This window comes from Merops nubicus, unplaced genomic scaffold (assembly GCF_000691845.1).
Source record: "Merops nubicus isolate BGI_N331 unplaced genomic scaffold, ASM69184v1 scaffold8989, whole genome shotgun sequence".
NCBI lineage: Eukaryota > Metazoa > Chordata > Aves > Coraciiformes > Meropidae > Merops > Merops nubicus.
The window spans coordinates 19695-46956 of NW_008631648.1; the positions used below are offsets into that span (position 1 = coordinate 19695).

Here is a 27262-nt window from a genome sequence, read left to right on the forward strand (position 1 = left end):
CATGACACCTACACCTCAAATTCAGTTTCATATCCCATTTTTCCTTTTTATATCATACCAGGACCATATGTTTAGGTATATTGCATCTTGCTGTGCAGTGTTGTGAGGACATAGGCATGACCTGGTGCAGATGTGAGAGTAAGATCCACATTAGCATGGCTATTTTGCTTTCTCTTCCAAAGCTAACTCATTCATAACCAGCCTCTCTACATCGTGGTGCAACAGAGTTAATTTGGGGGGGGAACTCAAGGTAGTATATTTACATGGACTCCACTGTGGTGTGCAAATGTACCCTCTCTTTGGAGCTGGTTCTTAAAAGGCCCTGCACTACTGGGTGTGGCCATACATGTGCCATACATAAGACCCTCAGGTCTTTTGCTGACTGCATGCCCCAGTAGGAAGGATATTGGCATTAGCAGGATACATACAGGAAAGACTTTATCAGCCCACTTCAAAGAACATAAGAAAGATATGAGGTGGCTAACAACAGGAAGAACAAACAGATCAATTTATTCACTCATGGTATATGATGCAGCAAGGAAAGGTGCAAGCCAAGTTGGAAACCAAGTCATGTGGGAAGGAGTAAACCAGGCCAATTCCAATCATATAAAACAATTACCAAGGAAAAGCCACATTACCTACATAATCCTCTTTCTGTCTTGGTCTCAGTCTTGTCCCAGCATCCCTGGAAACCCCACTTAATGTAGACAGTCAGGAAGCCCTTCAAAAAAAAACCACACACCCCCCCCAAAGTCCACTACAGACATTAACTTCACCCCCTCCCTGCAAGCAGACCCAGCTTGTATCCTGTGAACTTTCAGGCAGGACACCTGATGTTCATTCTAAAGGCAGGGCACCTGGGGGTGGCTTCCTAACCAGCTTTCACCCAAGGTTGGCCAGGCCTTGAGAGAGAACCAAGAGGAAGGTCTCTCCTGCCTGGTTGTGGGCACCATCCATATGTCAACCTTCATTCAGGGCTTGGGGTTTAGAGCCCAGCACATCACCAGGCTAGATATAGATGAGTTCTAAATGTACACTGTGGTGTTGTGCAAAGATGCTGGCACTTTTGCTATCAGACCCCATGCCTATAGAGCCATCCTGATTAACTTGGGGGTATTCCCTTGTGCAGACATCTCCTTCTGCATTGTAAATGCCTTGACATTTCTATTCCAGTGGTGAGCTTGTGCCAATATTATTTTGTTCATAATTTCTTTTTATTTGTATCATAAGAATCACTGGAACAACCATCCCTTGAAGCTGACTGCCAGTCAGAGCTCCCTAGCAGCTCTCTATAATCATCAGCAGAAGCAGCAGTTTCTTTATGTAATTGTATGGAATTTAATGAAGTGGCTATTGTTTCATAAATAGGAATTACATCTTGGAGCTGTTAGTGTTTGACACCCCAGAAAGCTCATTGAAAATTCAGCTTCTGAGATTCTTAATGTAGCTGTTATTTGCCAGTGAGGCCTATAGTTCTTAATGCTTGGAAAACAAGGAATGCAATGTTGACAGTCAAAGATATAATGAATTGATGTATATGTAGATTTTATGTCTACTGTCCAAGCCACTTCGTGAGATATTTAGTCTCAGATTTAATTCTGCATGGCCAAAGTTTTCCCTTTGGAAGACTGCAAAGAGCCATTATAACTAAGCAAATATGCAGCTTTATTCTCTCTCAGCTTCTTTTTAATGACACACTCTCACCAAATTCCTTAACATGAAGCTCTTTTTTTTTTTTATTTTATCCCTGTGTTAAGTTGGTTTGGGATCTTTTCCCTTTCTGTAAAGTGGAGTGCTCTTTACTGTCATTTGGAGTTCTACTATTTAAAAGTTATAGTTGAATAAAGTTAAAAACTTGAATAAAACTGAAGATTTATGAACCTTTATGAAACAAAAAACATAATACAAGAATTCTAAAACAATGGAAATGTGGGACAGTCTATTAAACATATACTGTTGTTGGCATGAATGATTTCAAGCTGAAACATAAAACAGAAGATATTTTCAGTCTCTTAAAAAAGTAGTGAAACCACATGGACAATGTGGGTAAAGATTTGTGGAAATCCAATTTCACGTATGTCTTACACAGTTCCTGTACTTTTCTTCATGACTATTACAATTAAAAGTACTATATTTTATGGCACCACTATAAGCCTAACTCTTTTTAGTAAAACTAAAGTTCCTGCAAAATAAAACCCACTCTTTCACTGATGCACATATTTTAGTATCTAATGTGAATATTGTTTTGTGACAATCTAATATCATTTATGAACAGGCAAATCTTTTATCATTCTTACTTTTTTAAATAGTATTATAACTAAATGGTGCCTGATTTGGGATAGATGTTCTTGAACTATAAAAGACCATAAACTGTTTAGGGATTTTTACATACTTACATGCTAGTTAAGCTTTATAGACAGACTTTAGCAGACTAAAGAATTTCTACACTTAGACCAACACTATTCAAGTAACCTCAAGCTTATACAGTTTTTTTCTGTGCATTTCAGTAAGATGCTGAAGATTCAGTGGTAGTGTTAATGGATGGAGAATGCAGCTCTAGAAGGGAACAAGCCATATCTGAAATCCTCTATGAGATCTTTAATTTTTAGAGTTCTGAGAACTGTCTCCAGAGATTTGTATTTGAGTGGAGTATCTCTCACAGCTGTTTAGGTATTACAATGGGGAGATAGTCTGAAATCTGCACAGAATTAAATCCCATATTTTCCTGGTTTAGATCCCTGAAGTATATTTACATTAAACAAAACTTAGAGTACTGCCAAATAATCTAGAGAAATAAGTAGCATATGATCTATAGCAGCTGTGGAGTCTTTGGTCTCACTGTTTAGTTGTATCTTTAGTCAGTTTTGGGTTACTAATGCTATTAAGGCCTAATAATTGTTAGCTAAAAGTATCTTCCAAGTAACATTAAAAAGAAAAAAATCCCTGTGTTATTTTGAGATTCAGTTCAACAATTAATCTCAAAGGTTTGTCCTGTGTACTTTTTCCTAAAAGGTTCATCCTGCATAGTGACACTTAACTTCAAGAAGAAAGTATTCCTATTTCTCACCAGCAGTCTCAGAGAAGAGATTAAGGGTATGGCTTGACAATACACCTAAGGAGGGTTACAGCTGCTAGACCCCATTCCTCCTGGACTGCTGGCTCTTGTGTCCTAAGATTTTAACTTAAAGACTTTTTAAAATACCTTGTGCAGGCACACACACAAATCAATTTTGAGAAATTTGCTCCATGAGGCTGCCGTGTAACTGTTAGTCATTGAGGCATTTAGGATCAGGCAACCTAAATGCCTTAGTGAATCTACTCCACAAGCAGTCTGAAGTCTCAGAGGGTCCACACCATCAGTGGATGGGTGAGAAGCCCTATGGACCCTTTTCAGCACTTTCATTGAGAAACTAATTGCAGGGACTGACATTAGAGTGTTTAAAGACCACTGGGGACAAGTAATTAAGAATGTCTTTCTAAAGCTTGTAAAGAAGGTGGCATTTAGTTTCAGAGCTGAGGTAAGGACCGAAAAATTACTTGCTAACTGAAGCAAATATTTTACAAGCAGTCCTAATGTGTTGGTATTGAAGGGACTGTTGTGCTTCAGGGTGCTGTTACTGGTGTGCTTTTCCCATCTGTTTTATAGGGCAGTAGTTTAAGTGCATGTGCAGAAAATGACTCCTTTTACTGTGTTCTAATTCTTTGTTTCTTTTCCTTTCCCAATCCTAGACTCCATAGATGGAAAGCATGCTCGAAGGACTCAGTCCAGTACTCCTTTGGGAGAGTTATTTGACCATGGGCTGGATAGCTGGGCTACCTCCATCTTTGTGCTTTCTTTTTTTTCTGTCTGTTCCCGAGACAATGGGAAGACTGGAGTTTCTGTATATACAATGTATATATATTTAACCATTGTCTTGTTTAACTTCATGTGTTCACACTGGGAGAAATATAACACAGGAGTTCTTTTTCTTCCTTGGGGATATGATATAAGCCAAGTGGTAAGTATTTATCATTCCTGTTTTGGTTTTATTTTTTTAACTATGTTAGTGTTTTCATAATAATACAGGAAAAGAAAAAACAGAGCTCAAGGCAAATATATTGGGCCAAGATTTTGGATGTGAAACAGCATAACTCTAAAAGTAATTCAGAAATATTTCCTGCATTTGCAAAGAAGGGATGCTCTCAAGCAAACTGTCAGCTTCAGAGATTCATTGCCTTGTAGGAAAAAAAAAGGCTTGCAGCAAGCCTAGAGACAGATTGTGCCCAGGAGAATGTCATTTAACTGCATTTGATATGTGGTATTAACAAAAATTATTATGCTATCTGAAGCCATGAGCAATTTTCCCACCAGCTCTGGGTTCTGAGACATGATGTGAATTAGTCCAAGTAGTATTTATTAGCAGTAATTATACAGTTATAGTATACTAGAACCTCTCAGTTCTACCAGCTCTCACATCAAATGTGGTAATGAAAATAGCATTGTACCTATACAGCCAGCGTTTTTACCCTTGAAAAACAGTCAGCCTCATACCATTAGAGGTTTCCTCCCTGGGAGTGACAGTCAGTAACATGAATTACATATCAGCCCACAGTCAGTCCCCATTTGAGTTCCCTTCTGGCTTACAGCCCTCCCTTGAGATGGACCTCTTCAGAAATAGGCCCAGGGCACCCTAGTGAGTGGTGGCCTCAGGGCACCCATGAGCAGCAGCAGCAACGAGCTCATTGCACTGCCTGGGGCCCAGCACTGGGGTCTCTGGGCTTGTTCATCTTGCTCTTAGATAGCCAGGCTCTTGCAGCCTCAAGAGCACAGTCCCAGTCTTCTGAGAGCTTCCTGTCACAGGCATGAGATGAAAGGTACAACCAAATATACATAATGGAAATGAAGTTTGACAAATACTCAAGTATGTGTTTTAATGGCAATGTAGTATTTGAATGAATGGCCGCAGATGTATTGCTGTAAACATAATCAGAATCCAGTGGTTTGAGGACAACTCAGAGGTGGTGGTCCAGCTGTGATACATCTGTTTCATCCCCTAGAAAATAGGTTCTGGGAGAAGAAGTTGGCTCAGGACTAAGACATTAGGCAGCCAGCTGGTCGGCAAGTTTCAGCCATGCCTGTGTAAGGCTTCTTAGCAAAGCTCTTCCAGCAGGAGAGGAATAGCAGTGTTCCAACCAATTTCACTTGTTGCTGAGATGATGGCTGTAGATGTACATGCAGATGTTTAGAAAGCTCTTTTGGCTTGCTCCAGCATCCTAACTGGATTAGTGATTAAATGTGGGAGCAAGTATCAAACTAGCAAAGCAATGCTGTTAACTCTGTCAGTGCCTTTTAGTGACCAGGCCTCTGCCACTGCTTTCCCCTCTGGGAAATCAGGGTAACAACATTTCCCTGCCTGACAGATTTGTGCTGAGGCTGAATTTCAGTAGAGTTTGTGAACTGCTTTGATTAACTTGGATGCAAGGTGCTAACAAGTGCTGTTTCCTGTTCCCCTCTGGCTCAACTGCTGCCCTGCACACTCACTTTTAGTCACTTCTGTGATGGTTTGCCTACAGTCACAATGATAAGCATATAAATGTAAGGATTTTTTGATGCTGTATAACACAGTCATCAATAGTGGTGGAAGATTGCACCATTGAAGTGTCTGTGTGCCAGTTTTCCCATCTGTAAAAATTACCTCCTAATAGTAGTTATGATTGCCTATGAACAAGGACAAGACAGGACTTATAGATCAAGCTAGTGGCTTTTTTTTTCACCCATTAGTCCAAACTACATTGCACACACCCCAGAAAGTACGTAACATTTTTTCCCAGTTGTATTAACTAGTCTAGTAAAAAAAAAAATCTCAATTCCCCTACAAACACAGACATGCTTTTTCTTTGTAAACCCATTCAGCAGTTTTTGTATGATATGTGCACGATTAAAGGTAGCTCTTCATCTCCAGCTGCTTGGAGGAGAGGACACTGAGGACATCAGTAAATGGCTGATGATGAGCAAGAAAGGTAACATTCTTGCTCTTTTTTCTCCCCCCCATTTCTCTTTGAGAAACTCCCACAGGCACATTCAGAGGCAGGGAGTGTGAAAGCACTTCCAGGCTGCTTTCAGACTGAATCCCAGCATTTAGTTCACTGCTTCCTCCGTGGCATTCCTAGCTGGATTGCTCCATGAATGTGCCTCTCTGCTCTGTCTTAAGTCATTTCACCAACAGTGATGCTATTGCATTGGCATGTCAGACATTCAGGTGGTCCAGTCCCCTGCTTCTCCCTTTAAAATTGATGGTAGCCAGGAATTTTGGACTTCATTATCACCACAAAGCTCAGGAAACGCAGTAATTGATACAAGTGTGCAAACAGATAACTGTTGACCTTAATGCAAGCTTAACTGGCGTGTAGCTCCCAGGACACTGGTGCTGAGTCAGCTCCACTGTATATAAACACAGACAGCCTGCTTGCCGGCTCTGTGCTAATTGTGCTGTAAAAATAGCTGCTGTTCCCCAGGAAAAAATACCTCATTACAGTCACAGAAATTTATGGGACTTATGCAGATCACATTTTTCTGCAACTTGATGACTCGTCAGAATTGGTAACCTAATTACTCTAGCTGGGCTGTAATTGGCACTCCAATTAGCTTTGATTACAGCAGACAGGCATTTAGAGGGAGCTGTGGTGTGTAAACTTGAAAAATGGCTGTCATGTGTCTGGGAGATCCTTGGTCAGAGGGCTGTTATGTTTGTGGCTCCAGAATCAAGGAGGCAGCGTCTGCAGCAGTGAGAACTCTTCCCCTCTCTCCTCCCTCCAGCACAAGGAGTTATCTCCTGCCGAGCTCTCTGCAGGCAAACAAAGATGCAAGCAGAGGAGCCTCTTTATTCCATAGCATCTGAGACGATTTTCATACACTTTCAAGCAAGCACAAAGCCCTAAAAGTCAGGGGCTGAAAAGAAAACTAAAGAAGAAACCTTTGCTATGTTCTTGGATACACATTCTCAGAAGCCAAACCAAAGAAAGCTAACACCTGCAAGTTAAGTTTACTAGAGGAAAAAAAAAATCTTTCCTGAGAAAGGCTTCTTGCCGCAAGTTAAGTTTACTGGAGGAAAAAAAAAGGCAAATCTTTCCTGAGAAAGGCTTCTTGCCATATCCTGATTTTTACAGATGTTCTCTGGATTGTTTAAAAAACTTATTTTTCTCCTGAAAATTTTAACATTCCCCTAATGAAGTGCTCCCCTAATCCTGCTGTTGCTTTTCGTCAGCTGCTGTGGCTGCATTCATAGTAGGGGAACAAACTGTTCATTTTTCCTTAATCTGATGTAGTGATACCTCTGCTTACATCAGTGCCACCCTAAGCATAACAAGAAGGTACCCTTTATATTCCTACATAAAAGTTTAAAAATGAAAATAAGAGCTCTGTGAGAGCTGGAATGACCTAGGTGATTCCACACTCCTTTCTCTTGCTCTCCTCAGCCAAGGGGACAAGCTGGAGAAAAGCAAAAAAACCACAAGTACCAAGTGTGAAAGGCAACAGGCAGCTCTGTCTGATCCTGCCCTAGCCCTGTAAGGAGAGGATGACCAGAAATCCTGTATACAGTCACACCTGAGGACATGATTGCTTGGACCATAAGCCCCAGGCTTTCCCTTTGAGATGCTCTTTTGCTGGCCACTTGTCCCAGTAGGAAGGGCAAGGCCATTAGCAGCATACATGTAGGAAAGACTTTACCATCCATTCCAAAGCACATAGGGAAGATAAGAGTTGTCTGACCACCAGAGGAATAAACAGATCAGTGCATTCACTCACAGTACATGATGCAGCAAAAAAAGGAGCAAGCAGAGTCAAACCAGGCCATGGGGGAAGGAGTGAGGCAGGTCATCAGTCCCATTCCAATCATACAGCAATTGCCAAGGAAAAGCCACATTACCTACATAATCCTCCTTCTGTCCTGGCCTTGATCTTGTCCCACCATCACTGGGAGCTCTACTTGCAGTAGACAGTCAGGGAGCACTTCTGATAACTGGAAGCCCCACACAGCACATCTACCATACAGGTAAACTTCCCAAATCTGCCAGCAGAGCCAGCTTTTATGTTGTTAACTTAGAGGGAGGACACTTGATGCTAATGCCTAGGGCAGGGGCACCTGGTGGTGATCTCCTCATCAGTTCCCACCCAAGGCTGGCCAGACCCTGGGTGAAAAGCAATCAGGAGGGTCTTTCTTGCCTGGCTGTGGACATCATCCATCTGCCCACCCTCATTCAGGGCTGGGGGTTTAACCCCAGCACTTCAGATGCATTCCCTGCTAGTTCTGCCCCATGGCTTTGGACAGTCCCACGCTCAAGGGAGAGGATGCTGCTTGCATTGAAACTCCAAATAAATTAAGTATATGATGCAGGTAGCAATTTAAACATTGTAGAACTTTCTTTTCTCCTTCCTTTCAGTCAAAACAGCAAAAGAGGGTTTTTGGATGTCATTTACCAGGTTTTCTTTTGAGAAGCAGTTCACAGAACTCATGCGGAAATAAGTTTCATGTGACCTTTTCCTGGGGAGAACTGTGGCAGCCAGTGTTTCAGGAACTGGCAGAGAAATCCCAAGCAGTGCACGTCACATTTTTACAACATGCCTGTCTTCTCTGAGGGGCAAAAAAAATGTCTACGCTAAAATGGAAAATTAAGATTCCAATCTGTCATTCTTTGGCCATGTTAACAGGATTCAGAATCATTTTTATGTTCGTTCAAAAAGATATTCCCTTGCAGAGTTTTTCTGATTGGAAGGGTCTGTGGAAAGCACAGCCTTTCTTAGGAAGAAATAACGTTGGTTATGCTTTAGTTCCAAAGGTGGAACTAAACACTGGAAGGTTTAAGTGGCTCCAAACACTGGAGTTGTTGAAGAACTGACAGTGGTGTGGAAGCAGCCCTGGCCAGGCCATGGTGTCTGCTTCCAGCTGCCTCCTGACACAGCTGGAAACCAAACTCAGTACCTGAGGGAAGCCCCACAGTGTGTCCATGGGAGATTTAAACAGAAGAACCTGCAATGCACAGGCTCCTTCTGCAGCAGATTGCTTCATTCTTAACCACTCCATTATGATTCTGCTCAAAACTTTCTTGGCTAATTAATCTTCCCCGTGCATTTAGCCATTTACCTATTGTAACCTGCATGTCTAAATGCAAAATGACCTTTTCAATACATATAAAAAACTATTTTAATAGGCTGAATTTGCCACCTTTATTTATTGAAAGGAAAAATACTGGAAAAAAAAATAAAATGGAAGAATTACACATCACACTAAAGCTAACTCCTGTTGGAAGGACTTGCAGGAGATTGTCAGTTTGTACTTTCTTAGACAAGTGTCATATTTATTTTCAGAGGAAAAAAGTAGCCTTGTATTTTAAATTGATTTGCTCTCTAAATGTTCAGTTTGAGCACTGTGAATGGAAAGTATTTCAACACATAAACAACCAGTGGAATATGTTAGGAAAATTGAGCATTACAGTAAAATTCATGCCATTTTTTGTAGAATCATAAAGAATTTAAAAGCATAGCCAGTGTATTTTTTAAAAAAGATGAGAGGATGTGTAGTACATCATAGAGCATACTCAACGTGTCTGTTTGTAAAACAGGCATGGCAGATCATTAGAGAGAAAAAAATGTATGTTCTACACAGAGTGTAGAACATTTTTGTCACAAAACCTAGACCTGGAGTTGTGGAAAGGTGTGAAAGAGATGGTGATTTTTATGAAACTGAGCATTTTAGAGAGCAGTTAAAAGGCTAGAAGCCAGAGGATTCTGAAGAGTTATACTGTCTTGTGGTTATATAGAATTCTCCTAATCAAAGAGGTAATATTCTGATTTTACAGTCAGAATTTTGTTCTTGCAAAGGCAATTTAAACAGCCAATTCTGCAGTGCCTCGTTCCAGCAAAACTCTTTAGAAGTTACGTACTGATAGGGCAAGGATCTTGAAATTAGATGCAGAGAATAAGTGAAGTCAAATAGTGTAATTATAGTGTAATAGGGGGTTCAATGGACAACAGTGTTTTGATGCTAAACTGTGATCTTAAGCAGCCTGTTATCTAGAAAAAAAAGATCTTCAGTGTCCCTTTAAAGCAATTCATTTAATTTGGAAGACTGGAAAAGTGTTTGTTGGAGTTAAAAATGAAGATAAAACAATACAGCAAAAAGTGAGTATTTCAAAAACCTAAACCAAATCCTGTAAGGTCTGTGACACACGTAAAACTGTAAAGTATCTGTCATCCCAGAGTGAGGAGCAAAGGTTACTGAGTGTTACTTGGGAAGAGATATATGAATATGCAGATTTCTGAATGGCATTACAATTAACATAATAATTTAGAGCTGAAGTAAATTTTTGCAATTCATTGTTAATTCAAGTCTAGAATAGTTCAGGAGGTTGAGATGTAGCATGAAACCTACGTCCCCTTGTGAGTCCTCCAGCAAATCTAAACTGCTGAGAACAAAGTAGCCTGGAGAAAGGGAGGGGCAGAAGTGTCACAGGCTGGGTGCTGCCAGGAGAAGGGGCTGCAGGGGCTGGGTGGCCTGGGCTAAGCCAGGGAATGGGTTTTGGGGGAGAGAGGGATCCTTAGAGGAGTGGGATCAAAGGTGTGAGGGCTTTGGAACCTGCGTCCCATTCAGTTCTGCATCCACACACTACACACCTAAAATGGGAAAGCTTCACCAGTTGGTGCCATGAGCTGGAGGTGATGCTGCTACAGGCACCAATGGGTGTGAAAGCTGTTGCTAGAGGAGCTACAGGGGGCTGCACTGACATTTCTGACCTCAGCTGGGTCACAAAATGAACTCTGAAGAGGGTAGAAACTAATTTACAGCTCTACTGAAACTGGTGGAACTTCAGCAAGTGACCTGCGAGTCTTGTGTCTGAGTCCTTTTGCTCCTAGTGACATTTTCTACATGTTTCTTTGTGTCCTGTAATGATGTCATCTGCCAAATAAATTAAAAATCAGGGAAGACTTCAACTCCTGCCCCTTCTTTTAATTTCTTCACATCCAATTGATATTTATTATTATTTCAGGTGAGCTTAGGTTTTTTTCTCCTCAGTTATTCTGATATGATCAGTTCAGGGGACTGAGCTGCAGAAATAACCACATGGCTAATTCTGAAATCTGTATGCAAGTACAAGAAAGTGCATGTGCAGTGGGGATTAAGAAGGGGTTTAGAAATGAGGTGTTTTGAAAAGGTAAGTCAGTAATACCCCATGCAAACATGCACACAATTGCAGGGAAGTTGCTTGCTTACCATATTTCATACATTTAAAATCATTTTTTTAGTGACCCTGGAAGCTGCTTCACTGCTTAGAAGTAATGGTTTAGGGATGGCTGAATAAGGTCCTGTAAAATGGAGACAGAAGGAAAACAACTGATTTTTTTTTTTTTTTTTTTTGCTTTTGCTACTGTATTATGATGATAAGTGAAATTCTATATGCCTTTAGAAGTAAAGAATTGAAAATATATTATTGGTTTTTTGTAGGTATTAATTGCAGCATATCTGCTCACGGGTGCTGTTGGTGTGGAGATCTGGCAGAAGCCTTTCCTCTTTGGTTATTACATTACAGATGCATTGGTCATCTTGCTTATAGGTAAGTGTCCAGATCCATGCAAAACTACTGCTTTTAAATTATTTTGATTAACTATTCCTTATATTTCCTTCTTTTTCTTTCCTTTTGTGAGTGTTCGTTAGTCCAAAAACCCACCTGAGTGAGCTGAATAAAAGGGCTAATACTGGAAAACTTTTTAAAAAGTCAGTAATTTTGGAAACATTTTTCCTTACTGAATTCCTATCTGTTGCACCCAAATAATACAGCAAATGTTCTTTATCTGCACGTGCAGTGCAGTGTGCTGGCTGGCTGGCTCTCAAAGTCCCAGCCACTCCTCGTGTCACTCAGGTAAAATGCTACTCACATGTACATATACTGGAAATTTAACATTTTGGCCTGCAGCACACAATGCTCCAAAACATGAAGGATGGAAGGAATAAAGGCATTATCTAAATTATCTTAGGAGGCACAACTGTAAATCTGAAGAAGAGATGAGTGCTTTCTAAGCTCTTCTTTAGCATTACTTTCTGAACAGAACTGATGGATTTTCATACACAGCAATAGCCTATTTGCTCATTATTTGATACTGTCAGCATAGTTTGAAATAAGCATCTAACATTATTCAGCTGCTATAGCTAGCCTGAGAACAAGAGCAGTTACATTTTCATGAGTTAAAACCATGGTAGTCTTAGTGAAAAATGTGTGTGAGAAAAATGGCTTTAATGTGTTGCTTGGAAGTTGAAGAAATTAGGATATAAATTTTAGGGATTTTGATATGAGCATACAAATGAGGAGAATGCACCAAAAAAAAAAATGTTTGACATGTTTGACACAGAGTCTAGACTTACATCCCAAGAGTTGTCTTTAGTCCTTGAGCCAAATGGAGGACTTGGATATAGGTGCTCTAACTCTGACTTGAACTAGGAGCCATCTGAGCATTTTTGGGGTACTTTTGAATTCTTTGCATTGACATGTGCTCTCACCACCCTTTTCTGTGGTGTGGTCTTTAGCAGGTACCTCCTCCAGGCTCAGCTTCCCAGTATTCCTGGATTAGAAAGGACACTGTGTAGTGAGCAGCATGTACAGGGCCATGGTTTTGACACTCCTTTGTGCTTTACCCAGAGTATAAAATGGACCACATGAGACCAATGGCATACAGGGTTGGTTGGTTGTTTTTTTGTCAAGCTTGTTTTGGACACTGAGGAAAAGAAAGGAAGGAAAGGGGAGAACCAGTAGTTGCCTTTTCAGTAGTCAAGTTAAACATGGCTTTAAAATATGAAAGGAATTATTTTGGTTGACTCTGTATTACAAAATTGTCACAGTGCTTTGTAAACCTCTTAAAAACAGACTCTGAATTTAAATATTACAAAAGTAGACTCTTTGCACTGAACATCATGCTTATCCAGAAGGCACTGCCATTTCACCCCAGGTTTGAACCTCAGCTCAGCAGCAGTGATTCAGGTGGTTATCACTGGATAACCTGGGTGCAGTGAATATGGATACATAAGGTTTTTTAGAAGCTTGCAGTAAGTTGCAGGACCCAATGGTGACTGCAGAAAAGTATTGATCTAACCTACACCTAGGGCTGCGTGGGCAGGAAGATGAAATTGTTTTCACCCTTCTGGAGGTTGCAGCAAGTGTGTCTTTTGCTCAGCCAGACCCGTTTGTGTCAGAGCCTGTGCTCTGGCGTGCTCACTGAAATGCCTCTGTGGCTAGTTAAAGCAGCAATGCAGTGGGCCTCTGATGCTTTTTACAAGTTAGTTTCCCAGGACCCTGAGAGGAGCCATTAAACAGTAACTGTCTGTCCTTAACCATCTGATGGCATTTAGGAGTCACTAGTGGTCCTTCTCACAATGAACCTGTAGCTGCTCCATCAATACTTGGCATTTGTTTTGTGCTTTTACTGTTGTGTCCACAAGAGGAGTCGAGCTGCTGAGCCATCACTTCTCTGAGAACAGCTGGGCTTTAGCTAGCTCCTTCTCTAGTGGGAAGAAATCCAAATTAGATGCACAAGAGTGGAGGTTTTCAGATGTCTTTCCTGGATTTTGGGGGTAAGGATAAAAAAAAAAAGAATAGCCCACATGTAACCTAAGGATGAACTCTGCAAAACCACCTCCTCAGAGGAAGCTGTGGTCTCACCAGGTGACACTCACCCACTGAAAATAATGGAATTTTTATCAGGTGCCAGAACACACAAAGATATACATAAAAGTGCAGCAATACTGGTGTTTAGATTAGATGTTTTAGGAAAGCCTCCCAAGAGAGAGCTTTATGTATGTCCCTGGGAACTGTCTAGCATGCTGTGAACACCTGTAGGAAGGCTGAGCTGCTGAGCCGTGACCTCAGAGGACTCCACCGTGAAGCAGAAAACTTCTGCATACTGTTTTATGGGAATTTTTCAGCTGCCTAGCAAACAAAAACCTGTAATTTTCACAGGCAGTGAATGCAATTCCATCCTGCAGCTCCAAAACACACACCTAGCTGGACAGCAGGCAAAGGAGGCTGTTCTCCTGCTTCCAGAGCATGTTGTCCTGGCTGCTGGATGGAAATGCTGCTTCTCTGGTGGTGTGGCAGCAGGCAGACCTTGCTGAAGCTGTGTGCCTCTGTGCTCAGCTGGAACTAAAGACTTCTGCCCTCAGCAAGGCTCCTGTGGCTGACTCTCCAAAAGCTCTCTTGGGATTTAACCACAATTGTCCCCTAGCATTATCTGGGTAACTAGGGTCCCTTCAAAGAGCAGCACGGGGGTGAGAGCCATCATTTATTCTCACCCCTCCAGGGTACCCTGGATGCCTAGCATTCCCTGTCACTGGGCTGTCAGGTTGAGAGCAGTATAAAATATTTACAGTAAGCATTTTAAAACAGTCCACTCCCCACATAATGTCTTGTACCACAAACGGTGCTGTAGGGTTCATAAGATGATTTTCACTGGCAGGTAAACATCAGTAGTTCATGGAGCAGCATTACTAATTGATGATGGTTTCTGTCTCACATTGCAATTAAATGACCTGTAAGAAGTGCATGCTGTGAATGAAGCATTTTCCATTCTGGGGACTTTCATACTTGCTCTCTAGATTTTTATAATGACTAATAAAATTCAAATTCAGGCTGCAATCCTCTCCTCACTGAAGGTATTTATATGTTTACCTGACTGTTATTTCCATGCAAGTTACTACAAACATCTTCCAGTCTATTAAATTTATTTAGAATTGACCAGAGGGCTCAAAAGTGATGGTGGGATGCACACAAACAAGCAAAGTGTTCTCACGTCAGCTTCACTGCTTAGAAAGCCAGACTGAAAAAATGACTTCTGGGTGTACAAGAAGATTCCCTCTCCTCTTCAGTATTAACTGCAACCACAAGAATAAGCTTTGTGGTTAAAGGACCACTAAAGCATGGACTGAAAATGTTGTACTTCTTCAGTGTCTGGTACATGAGGCAGGCTGTCCTGTAATCCAGACATGGTGGCACATTTGAGTCAACTCTGTCTGCTCAACAGTGCCCAGAGCTGGCTACTGAAGTCTGTGGCAAAACTGTGACATTTTTAAAGTACAGGTTTGCACATGAAATGTGAATGGAGCACTAACATCTGTCAGAGATCTGAATCTTGGACTTTCTTTTAGAGAAGGGGCCAAAGCATTCAGAATTTTTTCCTATGATGTTTGTTGCTTCTGGTTCTGTGCTGACTTTCACAGAGTGTGTGTTCCTTGAGTTTCACTTTTTCTCTGAGCTACTTACATATGTAAAATGAGGAGCAAATACATAAATGGCAACATAATAGCAGCACAAAAATAGTGATGAGACTAAAGCCACAACATTTGAAACATGCCAAGTATGTGAATTCTGCCATAGTGGGAAAGCAGTTATCCATCTGAACAGTGCCTTGTCCTGACACCCTGTCCTGTATCTGTGTACCAAAGGAGGACAGGGAAGTCCTTCCAGGGGGTAACTTTGCAGCAGCCTGCCCTTCTTCAGTGTCAGAAAGTGTTGAGGAGGCCATGGTCAAATTGTGAATTGTTTCTGTTTCATACAGACAAGTCATTCTGTAGTTATTTCCTACAGTTTCCATTGGGAAGTGGTTCAGCCTTACTGATGGCTCGTGGAGCGATTAAATGTTAAGGGATATGTTTTCAGAATGTTATCACTCCAAGAGGCTTTGACTGGCCTCGTTTGAAAAGTGTGGTTAACATGAGCTGGCTTCTGTGTGTCTGTCACCAGTTTAACATTTATTAAAGCATTGTTGTGACAGATTGTACAAGGCTTCATTGAAGTAAAAGGTGTGAAAACCTCACCTGTCACTTGAGATCTGTGTAAAAGCAGTTGAGTTCATGTCTGGAGTAACTCCTCTGAACCAGTCAGAACCATACCCCAGGAGAGCAGAGCTCAGCCGGAGGCAGGGTGGTGTCACAGGGTGCTGGGACAAGTGGGAGTGGGTTTGGGGGTGTGAGCCCTCAGGAGTCATTTCACGGGTGGTGGGAGCCCCAGAAAAAGTCACACAAGGGAGCTTACCTGGTGGAGTCCTTCTGGAAGCCAGTCTGGGCTTTTCAAATAAAGGCACCATTTTTCTGGTGCTTGATTCTTGCTGTGCCCAGAATGAGAGGATGATGTGTACATGCTGTGTGAGCAGGACTACTTCTGTGTCCTTAAACTAAATTCTCAGCCTGTACTAAATCCCTCCAAATGCTAGTTAGCTTACAGCTCAGTTCAAGAGAGATATATGTAGTACTTCCTTAGACACTGAAAATAAGCTATAAAATCATCAAGCATGATAAATGCATCCCTTTACAATCTTTCTACTCAAGAAGTATCTTAAATGCTAAACAATTGCTATCCAAAGCATACCTCAACTTTGTGCATGAAGATAGGGCTCATGGTTACACTGTGCTCTTACTCCCTGTAAAATAATTTCATGCTGTGTAGATCTGTTTGGGTGTATTTTTTCATCTGTGCTTATATTGCTTAATATATTCAGACATTACAGGTTTAATTAAGTCTGAAAATTATATACTTGTTTTCTAAGCTTCTCCCCCCCAATTATTAAGTGGTTCTAAGTTTGCCATATTATATAGTAATGAAACATAATTTTATAGTTAGTGGACAGCTCAATATGCAATCATCTGTTTGCACAACCAATTAAAAGAATTATCTTCTCAAGACATGCCTGAGAAAATCACACCATTCCATAAGAAGCTGCTGTTCCAGTCACAAGTGCTTCTAAATGTTCACCTGTTGTGAAGCTTCCAGGCACTGATCAGTGCTAAACACTCAGTGTGTTAAGATATTTTCATGCATCTAGCTGCTCTAAGCATAGAAGAAATTTGGAAAAAAAACATGGGAAACGTATTTGAACATTTTTTTTTCAAGCTAATTTTGAGGCCTAAGTGTTTTTAAACTCAATTTTTGGTCTAAGAAAAGTAAATTATAACATCCTGGTTTTTTTAAACCAAGCATTCACTATGGTGAGTTAGTAGCCTGGAGATCAGGAGGGCAAGCAGTATACTGAAGAAGGCCATGTGGAGCTGTGGGCAACTGAAGAGCAAGAGATAGTCTTCCATTTGTATCCTGAAATGCAACTACAGTTACCTGCTGTTAAAGAGCTGATTTATACTGAGCTCAACTTCTCCAATACACCCAGAAGATCTGCACAGACCTCTTCACTGCCTCCCAAATGGAAGGAAAGCTCTGAGGAGTCTTTTGGGGGGAGCACAGGAGGGATGGAAGGGTATTATCCTGAATTAACTCCCCCAGCTTCCAGTGCAGTGTTCACCTAAAACATATGATAACCTTAACCTAAAATTACATCCTTGTACAGCACCATCTCATCTTTGATCCTTTACTTGTCAGGAAGAACCAATTTTTAGCATATATTATAGCTTTATATTGAATATTTCAAAGGTTCACTGGTCAGGAACTTTCCAACAAATGGTTTATGACAGCAAAAATGTCTGGAAGATAAGCATTATCTTGCTTTTGAAGCAGTATAATTTGTTTGAAAAATAGTGGTTTAGGTGTCTTGGCTACCTACTGGAGTTGCTTCTTTATTTAGTGGTGTTCATAGTCTGTGAGGTTTGGTGTGTTCAGGAACCTGGCTGCCTTTGGCCACCAGCGTGGAGCTCCTCTGCTGGTTACTGGAATACCATTTCCTAGAGCTGCCAGTAGCCTCAGCAGTGCTTTTCTGGCCATACCCACTCTTCCTCCATGACAAACAGGTCTGTAATTTGCAAAAATCCCTAAATTAACTCAGGTACAACAGCCACACGTGCCACATGTCATGTCACAGAAACAACCTGAGTATCTGCAGGTCTTCAATAGTCTTTGAGTTTAGTTATGTAAGGGTTTAAGATGCCCTAGTGCAACTAAACTTAAATAAAGTCTAGACTAACACAGGGGACAAATGCACCATGGTATCTATCACATGCAAGCTTTTATTTTTAATTCACTCAGAAATTTCAGGTAACATGTTACTGTTTTGGAATTCAACTTGAAAGCACCAAATGTAATCTAAAGTTGTCACTAAAATTAATGGAAATTATCTTTTCCATCCCTTTTACACACACATGTGTTTATAAGTATGCATGTGTGTGTATTTATGCATATTTGGAAAACAAGATGATGACTATTTATGACATGTTTCTAATCATGAATCTTTGAATGTATTTGGGTTGGGGTTTTTTGTTGTTTTGTTTGGGTTTTGTTTTTAATATGAACAAAACAATTCCTGATAAAGAGTTTTGCCAGTGCTTATTTCTCTGAAAAGGGAGTGACCATAGGGTTGTAGCTCAGTCCGAGGATTTGGGCTTGATGCCTTCAGCCTAACATGACACGAGAAATCCCTGTGTGTATCTGTGCCATCCATCTGTGCTTCAGTGCTTCTGCCTTGAATGCAGGCCTGTGTTCTTAAAGTTGTCTCAGATTTTAAATTAGCCAGAAAATGGGGGGAAATATTACAGGAGAAATTAAAAAATACTAGAAGAGCAGTAATACCTCTAATAATAATAACTTATCATTAGCTTCCTTCATCATAGGAGGAGTTCTACTTTCTGTGTAAAAACATCTAATGCACCAAACTTGATTTTTAAATGGTTTGAAAATGAAATATGTGCTTTTAGGTCATTAAAAAAAAAAAAAAGGCTCCATCATCATCCCTTGGGCCATTCCTGGGTGGCTGAGAGCCAGAGGGACAGCTCTGGGTTTGCTTTCCAGGCTGCACCTTTTGTTCCCCAGACCAGCAGGGAATGGCAGCAATGCGGAAGCAGCAGTTTAGCTTCTGGGCACAAAGGGATCCTTAATGCCAATTAAAAAGCAGACTTAATGAGTACCAAAAGCAGCCCCCAAGCCAGGCCCCCTTAGCTAAAAAAAGATGGGAAAGCAACATGTTGTAGGAAACGATGGAATTTTGAAAATCCCGATAGAAAGAGGGGAACACCCTTTGCTTTCCCTCCTGCAGCCTCAGCTCCTGCTCTGCTGAAAGCAAAGCCCTGTAAAATAAAAATACAGGGGAGTAACTGGTGGAACTGCCCCATTTGGAAAGTGGCTTTTAGCTAGCTGGGGGATTGTTTGTGGTCAGTGTGTTATTTCTAACTAAAATGGCACTTCATAAAAATAACAAATTGTTGGCAACCATTGCTCTTTGAATTCTATTTCTAGTTCTTGTCTCTATTTCTGTTCCTCTCGGTTGCTTTTCTGCTAACAAATCAAACTTCAGGATTGCAGCAGGAAATTTAGATTTAACCTCAAGAGTCAATGTTTTGTCTCATGTCTGCTCTAATGTGATGCAGATGTTGGAACTGCTGTACGTAACTCAAGATTTTATTGAACTAGCCCTTCCTGCCTAATAGGAAACATAACTAACGGGAGTGCACATTAAACACAGATCACTCTGGAGGCACTAAGCTCCAGAATTTAGAAATATATTTACAAAATACTTGGGATATTACTTCAGTTGCACATCCTCCAGCTGTTTGATACAGAGTTTCTGCTGTGGTAAAGAGGCAAAGCTTTTAGCTCATTTGTTTTAAAAAGCAAAACCAAGCAGTAAACACATGAAAATATAATACCTGAAATTATTTACAGGCTGGATATTCCTTTTTTTTTTTTTCCAATTCTTTGTTTTCTCTTCTTTAAAAGGTAACCAGAAAAACTGGAGAAGTGGATTGTATATTGCATCCCTTTTTACTTCTGTTTTCCAACAGTCCTGATCTTCACTGCTCTTACTTTTTTTAGTTTTTCTTCCCTGGAGCTGCCACTGTGGCCAGAGCATGCTAAACATTTGGGTATGTCTTTGATGGGCACTGAACAGTAAACACTGACATTTCTCAAGACTCTGCTGTGCCACATTAGCCCCAGTACAAAGTCATCTGAAAACAGTTCTTTCCTCTATTCATTCTTATTCATTCTAATAATGAGATGAGTTTATTTTAACAGTACACCGTGTTTCTTAAATGAGACTTTTTTAAAGGTAAAACGAGAAATATCAAAGTGCTTTTCTTGCCCATCACAAAGTAGGAATTATGGATTAATTTAGTGCACTGAAAACAATCATCATGCCTTATAATATAAAAAAAAGTCAGGCAGAAATACATTACCCAGAGCAATCTCTAAGCAGCAAATAGACCAGGGAAAAGCCCTTGATACAGAGAAAGTGAGGGGGAGAAAAAAAAAAACCCAAATCGAAACCAAGAAGCTCTGCAGGGAAACACAGAGATTAAAGAAGTCTTATTATGTATTTTCACTCAGTTAGGCTAACTGACACTGTGGCTTTTTTGTTTAAACCTTGTACTTTCACTGCATGCTGGATGTCTTATTTGACCCTTGGGTGGACCAACATATTTTGGGTGTGGGTTTTAGACTGGGTACAACTGGGTCTCCAGGCAGCTCCAGGGCTGCTGGCAGCTGTGCTGGTGGTAAATGCCAAATATTGGCACGTATCTAGAGATACCAGATAGACACAGTGCTGGCAAAGGCAAACTTCTTGTCCCTTGGGGGTTAAAGCTGAGCTCCAGAAAGATCACAGCTGTATTAAAAAACAAAAAGAAAACCATAAAAACCCTTCACTTGCTCAAATGATGGCTGGGTCATGAAAATTAATTCAATTCAGCAAAGCAAATCATTAGTTCAACATCAGTATATTGAACTATAAACCTTTCCCCACTAATGTGCACAGCCCTGTGTGAGCTTAATTGTCTTTATATATTCCATTGAAAGGGTTTTGGTGTCAGATTTGGGTTTTTCTACAGAAATAGAGAGGAGCTCATGGAAAATGGGGCTGTGATCTTTCTTGGGTCCAGCAGAGGAACCCATATATGACAAATGACTGATCCTACCTACTAATTAGGTCAGAATTTTCAAAAGATCTTTCTGGTCTTATTCATTACACACAAATTTTTATCAGCAGCCGTTTCTAGCAGCTCACTTTTGGAAAAATGACAAAAGTTTTATTATTGTCTAAAGCCTCCAAACTCAGTTCATATCCTGTAATGAGCACAGGAATAGAGTCACTATAGCACACTAGCTCTCTTTCCAGATGAGAAATCTCAGGTCATCAGTGTAGCAGGACTGGCTGTCATTACAGATGAATCTTTTTCTCTTCCAGGCTTCAGCTTATTTCTTTCATTTCCACAAACACTGTACAACATTCACAGGTAAGTAAATCAGCATTAAATAAGTTCTACCCCCTCCCATTTAATTCTGTATATTTAATGGTTTCCTCACTTGAGAAGTAGATGTCATGCTTGAAGCAGCCTGGCTTCTTTCAGCCAGATGCTGTCCTGATGATTTTTTTTGGTCAGTTTTCAGAATCTGACTGGTTTCTTTTCCATGTTTGTAACTCCCCCCCTCTTCCTTTCACCTCCCAGTCCCCAGGCAGTCTCACACTGGTCCTGCACAGTAAACTGGTGAAAGCTCTGTAGTTACAAACACTGCATTTTATTTGCAGTCAAATGTGATTTGTAACTCCTAGGTAAAATCCTGTAGCTGATCATCCTGCCCACCAAGAAATACTTTATTGTAATCCAGATCCTTCTGTAAAACTGTTCTCTCTATGAAGTCTGCAGATAATTGCCATCAGATACAACACAAGGAGTTTTATACAGTCAGTTTATACTCCAGTGGCCTACTTCTATTAATGCTGCCTGCCTGCCACGAGGATTTGCTAGCTCATTTCACTCATCTGTCACATCAGGTCCTCTGTGTCCTGGAGCACAATCTGTCACTGCCCCGTCTTCAGGAATTATCAGAAATTAGTATTAAGTTTTGAAGATACTGTAAGACAATAACACATCACTCCTACCCAGCCCTTCCCCTGTCGCAGTACTCGGTGGTTAATAAAATCATGAACAGCCTCAAGTTTGGGGCAGGAAGACTGAGGAGTCAGGAGATGTGATGCAGGGGAGGCTGAGGACCCACAGAAAGGCTGGATTTGGTGGTGAGGAATTTGAGTTTTCCAATCATTTCCTCTTTTTTCATCCTGCTGCCTGTTCTCAGTTATTTTATTAGAAGTGTATTATTTTTTTGGACTGAAAAAGGTATTTATTGGATTTTTGTCTCTTTCTATAAATACAAATGTTCAGAGATTTTAAACAGAACATTTCCCAGTACACTTCAAACACAGAATTGCTCTTCTGAACTATTGGTCTGAAGAAATGGTTTAAAGGCATTGAACTTTAGCAAATTAAGCCCCCTGCTCCCTTTATAACCCCTCAATGAGTTTTGCCTGAGTGAGAAAGATGCAAGATAGAAGCAGAAGCTATTGAACTTAGTAGTTATGTTTTTCCTAGCTGACATAAACCAGTCATTTACTCCCTTTAAAAGACAGCTTAAAATATCAAAGAAAACACAATGCATGATTAATTTTCCTGTACTTTAATTAGCAAAAAAAAAAGCCTCCCTGAAGCTGTACTTTGGCAGCAGTGTTGGATTGTCTGGCAGCATCACCTCTAGAGCTAAACAGCAGCAGTGCCTGCCAGCCACGTGCTTGCCTCTGCTATCCCTGAAAGCATGGGGCAGATTGGCTGAAGTGATTTCAGGGCTCATGTCAGAAGTTTCATTCTCTAAAAACCAGATCTATTCTGAATTCACAGCAAGCCTGCAGGCTGTGCATTTGGATTACAGCTACGTCAGGGTACTGCAGCTCCCTCTGAGTAAGCTCAGTGCTCCACTGCCAGGCAATAATGAATGGGTGAAGCTGACCAGAAGCTATGTGAACAAACCAAGATAATTTTGCCCCAGAAATAAACGTTACTTGAATATCCTATAATTTCTCATAAAATGTCTGTATCTAGTACATTTACACAGGTAGTTGTGTTGCAAGATGAATTCTTGGGCTGAGTTGAGCTAGAGTTTGAAGTTACTGTGCAGAAATAGAATGAATAAGTTTTCCTACTCCATAAAGTCATTGTATTTATTTACAGAGCACGTTTAAAGAAAACACTGAAGAGTGATTCTCTGTACGAAGCACTCCTACCTCTTGTGTCACCTCTGCTGCTGTTCCTTCTTCTCACAGTCTGGGTGGTTTTATCTCCAGGCAACATATTGGCAAAGCAACCAAGGCTGTTTTTATGGATGGTTGGGGTTGCTTTCTCAAACGTTATTGTAAGTATGTTTGTGGTGGTGGAACTATTTGGATGTAGCTTTCTATTTTTATGTGAATAAGTAGAAGGGAACAGAAAATGTAGCTAAAACTCAGCAGAATCACACAGCTCTTCTACCTCTGTGTTACACTGACTTACAGAAGTACATCACATCACTTGTCTGGACTAGGCACACTTACAGTACTGCAAAACCTACTCTACTACACCATAACATTCTTAGGAGGGTTCTTTTTTCCCCTGAGGGCTTATGAAAACTCAAGGGAGGCCTTCCTTCCAGAAACAGAACAGATGCTCCCCAACATAGGCAGAACTGGAGACTTCTCTAAAGTAAAGCTCAGCACAGGCACAGATTTAGCAGCAGGAGTGGTGGGGTTGTAGCCCTCCTCTGCAGTTGTGCCCATCAGTGTGGTACTCACATCCCTGTTCCCTGCAGTTCAGCTGATCCCACAGTTGCCTCTGACTGTTCAGAATAAGGCTGTACTACTGACAGCATTTTTTTAGGGAAAATTTGAAAAGATGCAGAGGCCTTGCCATGGGTCTCTCCTCACAGATGAGTTTCTCCTATACCACATCACTGTGACCAGTTTCCCCCTTTAATGCCTATGAGGCAACATACTCTGTGAAGGAACCCCATGGGCAGAGAGATAGTGAGTGCTGCAGCTACCCCAGGGATCTCTGCTTTGGAGGAGGCCCTTTGCCTCTTTTCTTGCCAGAGGAGAGGCAGGAGAGCTGCAGTCTTTTGCTGGCCACTTGTCCCAGTAGGAAGGACAAGGCCATCAGTAGTCTACACATAGAAAAGACTTTGCCACCCCATTCCAAAGTACACAGGGAAGATGAGAGGTGGCTGACCACCAGAGGAATAAATAGATGGATGCATTCACTCACAGTACATGATGTAATAAAGAAAAGAAACCAGATCAAAGGGGAAGGAGTGAGACAGGTCATCAGTCCTATTCCAACCACATAGCAATTGCCAAGGAAAAGCCACATTACCTACATAATCCTCCTTCTGTCCTGGCCTTGATCTTGTCCACTGGGAACTCTACTCGCAGTAGTGAGCCAGGGAGCACTTCTGATAACTGGAAGCCCCACACAGCACATCTACCATGTAGGCAGGCTTCCCAGCACCACTGCAGGCAGAGCCAGCTTTTATGCTGTTAACTTGGAGGGAGGACACTTGATGTTAATGCCTAGGGCAGGGGCACCTGGTGGTGATCTCCTAATGGGTTCCCACCCAAGGCTGGCCAGACCCTGGGTGAAAACCAATCAGGAGGGTCTTTCCTGCTTGGTTGTGGACATCATCCATATGCCAACCCTCCCTCAGGGCTGGGGGTCTAAACCCCAGCACTTTATGCAGCCAAGAAGAAGTGTTCCTCCAGTTAATGCTAAAATGCCCTAAAGGACAGTAACTGGTGTCATTTTAGAAAGGTAGTCTCCAGCATCATCTAAAATCACATCACTGAGCAACACTGCATCCAATGTAAGAAGAGAAGGTCTTGAAGTGTCTTGCATTATGAGAGGGATCTTTGAAAATGTGGGGCTTTGAAAGGGAAAGAATAACCTCACTGTAAATTTGTATTCAGGAACACAAATCATAATTGTGATGTTTGTTAGATGTATCCTATGAATGAACATTTCTGAAGGGCACAAATCAAACAGTTCCATATTAAGGACCTGAACTCCCAGAAGCTGGGTCATTTTCAGATGTATTAAGGTTTATTGGATCCATTTTTCATTATCTAATCTACCCCTTTTTCTTAAGAGAACAATGTAGATTCCTAAATGAGGAATACAATTATTTCATGCCAGTGGGGGAAAAGTACTTTCAATGTCTGGCAAACAGCAGGTTCTGCATATATGTCTTAACCAACCAAGAACAGTTGTGGCAGGATGCTTGCAGAAGAAAAATAGTAAGGCAAAGCAGAAGTTTCCTTGCAGACTGCAGTTTATTAGACATTGAGTGCAATGCATATTCTTCAGGTTTTGTTTTTTCCTTTACCAAAACATCTACTGCAGCGTTAGAGGTGAATTAAAAATGTATGTTTGTTAGTTGAAATTTGTAACATTTCAAAAGCAAGCATTAAAAATGTATGGGTCATAGTGGGAACTTAGAACATTTTAAAAATGAAGAACAAGCCTGTAATTCCTTTCACCTCCTCTGGGCCCTTATCCACATAGGTCTCCTCCAGCATCAGAAGGTGGCTTGTCATGGCAATGCTCTTCTTCTCCATGATAGTCTGATATGTTGGGTTTCCATTATCTGCTCTGTAGATCACAAACTGCAGTCCTCTGCCTGCAGTTTTCTACCTCTACCTGGTAGAGGGTAGTGGCTTTAAGCTAGAAAAGGGTAGGTTTAGGTTAGACATTAGGAAAAAGTTCTTCAATGTGAGGGTGATAGACCACTGGCATAGGTTGCCCAGACAGGTGGTGGAGGCCCCATCCCTGGAGACATTTAAGATCAGGCTGGATGAACCTCTGAGGAGCTTGATCTAGTTGAATATGTCCCTGCTTATGGCAGGGGGGGTGGGCTTGGAGAGGTTTGGAGGGGCCTGCCCTGTGGCACAAACCAGAGCTGCTACAGGTTTCAGTTCAGCGAGGCCAGGGCAGCATGGCAAGCTGTAGGCCTGGGGGATGGAAGAGCAGAGGGCATAGTCCTGGAGCTTCACCTTTCCTTCCCAGTCTGCTTCTCCAGACTCCAGCACTTTCATCTGGTGCTGCTTTGCCTCACTTCTAGTGCAAGTCAGTGCTTCAGGACTGGGGGAATAAGGAACTGAGGGAGGCTCACAGACCATCGTCCATTTTGCAGTCCTGTGATACACTGAAGGTGAATTCCTCCAAAGATTAATAAGCAATCTTTATGAAAAATTGAGTACCATACTTAACATGGTGTAATAATGGCTTAAAACAATGGGGAATCCAGCCTCTGGACAGGTGCAATTACTCAGCCAGAAAAATGATAGCATATAGATTGCTTTAGCAATGGAATGATTCCCACAGGACTCATAAAAATAGTGTTACTCAAAAAATTAATAATCAATACTAATAATGCATTGTAGGCAAACATATTTACATTAGGTACAAATGCTTACTTCCTGCATTATTGAAAGTTAACTATTTTTTCATGGTTTATTTTTGCATTCTCCAGCTTCCACAGCACAGACAATAAAGCCACTTTTTTTTTCCTATGGTCAAACTCCTGCTTCTGCTGGAATAGCATTTCAGGCACTGCACAGGGAACAGATTTTTCATTCTTCTACTGTTTTCAGGGTACACAAAATCTATTTTTAACCACATTTAAATTTTGAGAGAAACTTAAAAAAATAGTTTCAGCAGTGCTTAAATAATTAAAAAAAAAAAAAAAAAGGAAGTGTGTACAAGACATACTTCTGAAGTTGTCTAAACCAGATAAAACACTTAGGTGCACTTACCTGGTTTTAAAAATCTCAACTTCAACTTATGTTTGAAGAACTCAGTAAAATCAAGCTAATTGCTTTCACTTTATGCACCATATATTCATTTTTTTCTGCCATTCTGAGTGGGATCCCTCTCCCTCGTCCTCCAGCTACATCTCCACAGGGTTCACTGCCATAATCAAGCCAAGAAAATGATGTTTTACCACATGAAGGAGTGCTAGAAAAGAAAAACAGGATTTTAAACTGGCACATGTTGCCTTCCCTCCCTTCCATGCAATGAACCAGGGTAGATTTCTGCCCCGCCATGTGACTGAAATACCAGTGTGCTCTCCCAGGCATTAAGTGGTGGCACATTTGGTTTGGGATCACAGCTTTGTGAGCCTGTGTGAAAGCACAAGGCATCAACAGACTCCCCTTTTCCAAAGATCTGCCTCGGCTCATGAAGTGAACTGTGCCAGAACACTGTCTCCAGAAAAGAAGTAATTTGAGTACCTATTGCAGAGTGCTTTAGGAGTCGTAGTCAGAAGGCACAGAGGTGTCTCTGCAGTGCTCTCCTCACCAGAAACAGGCCTCGCTTCGAATCCTGGGCTTGTTCTGAAGGCAACCTGCAGAGAAAAGGGACATCCTTCTGGAGGCTCGGGCTGAGCCAGCGCCTCTCACCTGCCGCCTTTTGCCCCAACAGTGCAAGGTGATCGTCTGCCAGATGAGCAGCACCCG

At 41.3% G+C, this 27262-nt stretch overlaps 1 protein-coding gene across 1 annotated transcript in view; it reads left to right on the plus strand.

The window, feature by feature from the left end:
- LOC103779997 (ethanolaminephosphotransferase 1-like) overlaps window positions 1–27255 on the plus strand; it is a gene marked incomplete at its 3' end in the record, with an annotated part of 35650 nt that extends 8395 nt beyond the window's left edge. Inside the window, exons 4-8 of the mRNA XM_008947645.1 lie at window positions 3730–3998; window positions 11481–11589; window positions 21137–21185; window positions 22953–23133; window positions 27228–27255. Of these exons, the coding sequence (XP_008945893.1) occupies window positions 3730–3998; window positions 11481–11589; window positions 21137–21185; window positions 22953–23133; window positions 27228–27255 (636 nt within the window). The remainder of the gene's footprint in view (window positions 1–3729; window positions 3999–11480; window positions 11590–21136; window positions 21186–22952; window positions 23134–27227) is intronic.
- Between the last annotated feature and the right edge of the window lie 7 nt (window positions 27256–27262).